Source organism: Cariama cristata, unplaced genomic scaffold (assembly GCF_000690535.1).
Source record: "Cariama cristata isolate BGI_N322 unplaced genomic scaffold, ASM69053v1 scaffold24978, whole genome shotgun sequence".
Taxonomy (NCBI): domain Eukaryota; kingdom Metazoa; phylum Chordata; class Aves; order Cariamiformes; family Cariamidae; genus Cariama; species Cariama cristata.
The window spans coordinates 4,826-10,375 of NW_009629773.1; the positions used below are offsets into that span (position 1 = coordinate 4,826).

Genomic DNA, 5,550 nt, shown 5'->3' on the forward strand with positions numbered 1-5,550 from the left:
GAGCTTTCAATCAAAGGAAAGAAATCCAACCCTACAAATATATAGAGGATAGTACTTACGTCAATATGATGTGGAAGAAAGCTGCATCTCAATGAAAATTCAGATTGTTGTTGAAATTTCTAGAAACTGTTTGCATTTGAAGAGCTGCTCTTTTTGCAGAACAGCTATGAGCTGTTGATCTGAAGGAATTTGCTGTTTCGTTTGGATCATATATGTGTGTTATCTGTTATTTTCAGTATGAATATTAGTTATGTTAATAAAATGTTGGTGCAACTTTTCTAAGAAGATAGCCCAACAAAATTCACTGTTGGTGGAAGGCAACTGAAAAGATGGTGGTAGTTTTGATGTTCCAGTAAAGATCACAGTGATCAGCTGTAGACAGATTTATAAGGTAGTCTTGCTATTTTATTTAGCTTATTTATTTAGCTTTATTCAGCTTATTTAGGAATTCTTGGGATATTGTTTGTCTGCACATGTCTATCTATAGGAGATCTTGTGTTTCTTCACTGCTTCCATTTTCATTATTACAGAATTTGTTTTAGAAATTATGGAACATCTGCTTTAATTTTTTTTTTTACTTACACAAAACTAGAAGAAATATGCCAAAGTTTAAACAGAACTTGAATGTGGTGCTAACTTATATGTATGTTGTGGTGGTTGTTCATACTTCTTGTATGAAGTGGTTTCTCAATTGTTTACCCTTCTTAGCATTAGAAATATTTGATATGTCTTTAAATCAATTCAGATATAAAGGATTATAGACATATTATGCCATATAATCAAGCTTATAGAACCCTATCCAAAGAAAAAGGTCCTCTTTTTTATTTAGGAGACAAGATGAGTTACATTAGTCAGAGAAACAACTGTGAATGTAGCCCGCCTTCCACTTAGTGTCTGGAAGGTTGGAACAGAACATTTCTCCTTTTCAAACAGAGATTTATGTACTGGCAGTTATTTCTTTTGAATGGGGATAATCAGGTGTTAGAAATTCTTAGAATACTATGACAGAAAGAATGCAATTCTCTGGCTTCTAGGAGAAGAGAATATTCCTGTGCTTTTGGGAAAGCGAGTCTTAGGTCAGTGTTTCCTGACAAGGCTTTCAGTCTCTTAAGAAGCTTGAATCCCTTGAGTTGGAATGGCAGGCAGGGAACTGCATATATTGAAAATACAGTGGTATCTGTGGCAATAGGAAAGCTGCAATTCACATTCCCTTCAAAGCAGAGGCCACTACAAGAAACTATTTGGAATAGGAAAGGATCATAATTATTTTAGTGCTGAAATCAGTAAAGCTTTCTTTGAGGACTGCTTTTGTATTTTCATTCATTATTTAAATTTATTATTTTATTACTGTGGTAAAGACCAGATTAATTTGCTAGACTATTAAGGATGTTAAAAGCCTAGCAAAATGAATTAGAATGCTTGCATTGCTAAAACCTAAAGGTAAGCATAAGAAACTGCTTATTGTGGGGGGAATCTTTACCATTTAAATTAGCTATGAAACTACACAGAATTAATAAATTAGACTTCTGTGTAATTAATATCTATCTGTAAATACATACAATATTGATATATTAATTCATTAATGTATCATTTTACAAGAATTCTGGTTTTTTTAATTTAGAAATTGCCTTTTCAAACTAGCAACAGCTGCTATGTTTTAAAATAGTTAATGACTCAGCAGAATACAAATCTTGCGAATGGATTTCTAGTCCAGTTTTATTTTAAATTATATACTCAAAAACTATCTCATCAAGTTTTGATTGAAAAAACGATAAAGCTATTTTGTCATTCAGAACTTGTATCTGTATTATGGATGTGTAGTGTAGATGTAGTGTTTGATGTGCTGAATTCACATACAAGAGGGAGATTGAACTGAAAAGCATGAACAGTTATTTGTAGCTTCATTATTTAGTAACAGAAATAAGAAATATTTGCCTTGAAAAAGAACAACTTTTTAATTATTTTTTATAGCATTCTGCAGCATATGCTTTCAATGTAGTCTGTATCAAATAAATAATCTGTAAGGTAGTACTTATTTCCTAGCTAAAGAAATTCTGCCAGGTGACTAACTTTTAAGCTTAAGTCCACTGACTGCCTTCAGATACAGATTCCTGGTGGCTTTTGGCATAGCAGTGACTTGTCTAATTGATCAGGGCCAAACTTTGTATCCCCTGGCTTCATAACTTACCTGGTAGATATATCTAGGTGTATAAATAAAGGTTTCCTTTTGAAAAACATAAGTTTTAAACAGAGGTCTAAAAAATTTCCAAGTCACCAATCTTTCATTTTATTTCTTTTATTCTACTTGAGGTGATTTGACAGATAAAAATCACATACAGTGTTCGTCAAAGACCTGGCATGGGTTTTTTTTCCAGACCTCTTCAGTTTGGCTGTTTTAAAGTGTAGATAAAGATATTAAGTGTTTTGATACCCGATGTAATTTTTAAGAATGTAATAGAAGATTCCGTTTTTCAAAGTACCAACTTAAAATGATTTGGCTAAATGTCAGTTACATTTTCATTGAGAATAATTTTATTCTCCTTGTGTTATGGCCAATAAAAGACACTGAACTTTTAAAGCCAAGAATCCATGAAAACTTGTACACATTAATGTATTTCAAATAGTCTTGTGGCTTGCCAAACTAATTATTATATGGGTTAGAATAGAAAAGGCGCCTCTAAAAGTGCTTTTAATGCTGAACTAGAGAATCCTTAGGACTTTAAGTTTTACATGTCTTCTGACTGTTTGCCTCAGAATATAAGCAAAATATTCAGGAATGATGGTATATCTCTTTCTTTTCACCATGGGATCTTCTTTTGGGGCAGCAGCAGTTTAGTGCTGTAGGTGTGGGGTTTTTAAAGAGATCCTATGCCAGCTTCCTTAGGCATATTCTATGGATAGTATGGCACAAAAGTTATAGTGCTGCGCTAAAATAATACCAGGTTATAATAGATCCAATAGATATTGCAAAATAGCTCGTATTTTTTTAAAACAGTTCATAGAAAATATTTGGGTAGCCTTTTGGTGGTTATTTTTAATTTAAAATTAATATTAATCTTGTAAGTAATACTACTTAGTTACCTCTAAAATTTTTATTTAGTCAATATTACAGAATTCTAAAATACTTTAATCTTTTGTAATTTCTGTGAGTTATTTTGAACAAAGAAAAGTACTACATGGAAATGAGATCTCAAAACACAATGTGACTTTTTTTTTAAATATATAACAAAGAATAAATGCAACTAACCTGCTTAAAGCAAACAATATAAAAATTTCTTTTTTGCTTTACACAATTTCTGCAGAGTAGACCTTCCTTTTAAAAGGAACTTCGGATATGCCAATACAGCTGGATATGTGCTAATTTGAACTGATTTGTGTGTGTGTATGTAGCTAAGTGTAAAAGTTGGCATTCAAATCTTTGCAACTTGTTACTTCCAATATTCCCTAAACCGATATTCTGAGGTATAGGAAATTACTTGAAGAACTACATTACTGGGAAACGAAACTTTAGCAGTAACAATTCTTCTCTGAACACGGGAAATGACTGAAAATGTCCATCAACCTTTTCAACAAGGATGTGAGTTGTTCACAGGAATCTTCAGTACAGTGTAACAATCAAGTTATTAGGATTTACCAACAATATTTCTTCTTGAAGTAGAAAGGAATGTTCTGTTTTTATAAAAATAAAAGCCTTTTAAGTCTGCAGAGTGAAATGAGTGAAATCAATGGGTGCTGATGTTTGTGACATTCCGTTTCCTAGGTATGTAGGCTAGGAGGAATCAAGCACCTGGTTGATCTCTTGGATCACAGAGTCCTTGAAGTTCAGAAGAATGCTTGTGGTGCACTGAGAAACCTTGTTTACGGAAAGTCTACTGATGAAAACAAAATAGCAATGAAGAATGTTGGTGGGATACCTGCCCTTTTACGATTGTTGAGAAAGTCGATTGATGCTGAAGTAAAAGAGCTTGTGACAGGTAAGTTTTGAATAGAAACAAGCAGAGAACTATAATACAGATTATTTTTCTGAAGTGGACAAGACTGAAATAACTGGTAAGTGACTGGAATTGAGTGTATTGACTGGATTTTTATTTGTGCATTGGTATTTTTTGTGAATACAAAATCACTTATTTTGATTAACAGTTAAAGTATTAGCATAGAAGTACAGAATCACAGCAAGAAGTGAATCTTGAGGTAGTTGCACTAATGCTCCAGTCTAGGGTAAATTTTCCTCTGATATGAGTCTCCTACATACACAGCTAGGTCTTGGATAGATGTTTCTTTATTGACTTGTAACATTTGTTTTATTACAGTTTTAAATAAGATCTTGCAGAATTCGTAAGATGGACCCAGACTATGTAAATTTGTGTTGAAGTACAGACAGAAAATTGCAAGTGTGCAAATTATAGAAGCATCTCAGTGCACAGCCTGCTAGTAGAGACATGGCAAGTGACTTGTGTACACATTCCCAGTCTCTTGAGTATGAGGTAGTAGCAGATTTAGCTTGTAACCCAGGAACCTACTTGGCACTTGGTGCAGACAGTACAGAAATAATAAATCATTTGCAGTTGTAACACATGAAGGAACTCCATTTTCATCAAAACAGGATGGATTTGTTGGGCACTGCATCCATCTGCTCTCTCTTTTTCTTAATATGGGAGTGATTTGTCTGTGAATATTTTAGGCGATTGAAAAATATGAAAGGATAGAAAAAAGCAGAGTTTTCACTTTCTTTAAACAGTTCCTCTTTCAAGTTTTAGTAGCTCCCTTGTTCAGTTTTGTTAAGCTACAAAGCTTAACTACTTACCTACTAAGCAAAGCTGCACAACAGTGCTCAAGTTAGAAGTAACAGAGGTGTCATACTGGGACCCTTTCCAAGTTATTTCCTTGTTTAGTAAAGGGATTAAGTAGAGAAAGGACTCTGTACAGAATGTATCCAAAGCATTTAAGTTCATATGCAGGCAATTTTCCTTAAGTATTTTCCACATAAGCAAGCATTAAGATGACGTGCAGCTTTCATGTTCTCTCTAGAAGGATATCGTTTTTTCCGTAACTATTCCATTTACATAATTTCGTAAAACTAGAATTAGACATAACTGCCTTGCCTGCTCTACAAAAGTCATGGTTTATGCATCTAAATTACTTATGCTTTTAAGATGTTAGGGATGGTTCCACAGACAAAGCTGAAGTCAAATTCTTAATTATGGAAGGTATGTAGTCACTGTTAAAAAAAACCACCCTAAACTGTTATCTTTCAAAAAAGATATAGCACATTATCTGTAAGTAAAAAGATTTTTCAAATAAGTATGGTATTGAATTTGAATTATAATTAAAGAGGACCACTTCAGAAAAAGTGACTCTTACTTTTTAACACATATATTTTTAATTTTTTTAACCACCTACAACAAAATGGAAAGTTTTGACCTAATTGTCTTCTGGTTAAGTCAGTTGCCTTGACTTCTGTTAGACTTAGACCACTGCTGAATGCTTGAGAAGAAACCACGGCAGACTTTTGGAGCTCAGGGATTTTTAGATATTTTCTATAAATAGTAA

The 5,550-nt window shown here is 33.2% G+C and overlaps 1 protein-coding gene across 1 annotated transcript in view; it reads left to right on the top strand.

The window, feature by feature from the left end:
- LOC104165627 (plakophilin-4-like) overlaps positions 1 to 3,974 on the top strand; it is a gene marked incomplete at both ends in the record, with an annotated part of 7,451 nt that extends 3,477 nt beyond the window's left edge. Inside the window, one exon of the mRNA XM_009705299.1 lies at positions 3,761 to 3,974. Coding sequence (XP_009703601.1) covers positions 3,761 to 3,974 — 214 coding nt within the window. The remainder of the gene's footprint in view (positions 1 to 3,760) is intronic.
- Positions 3,975 to 5,550: the final 1,576 nt, after the last annotated feature.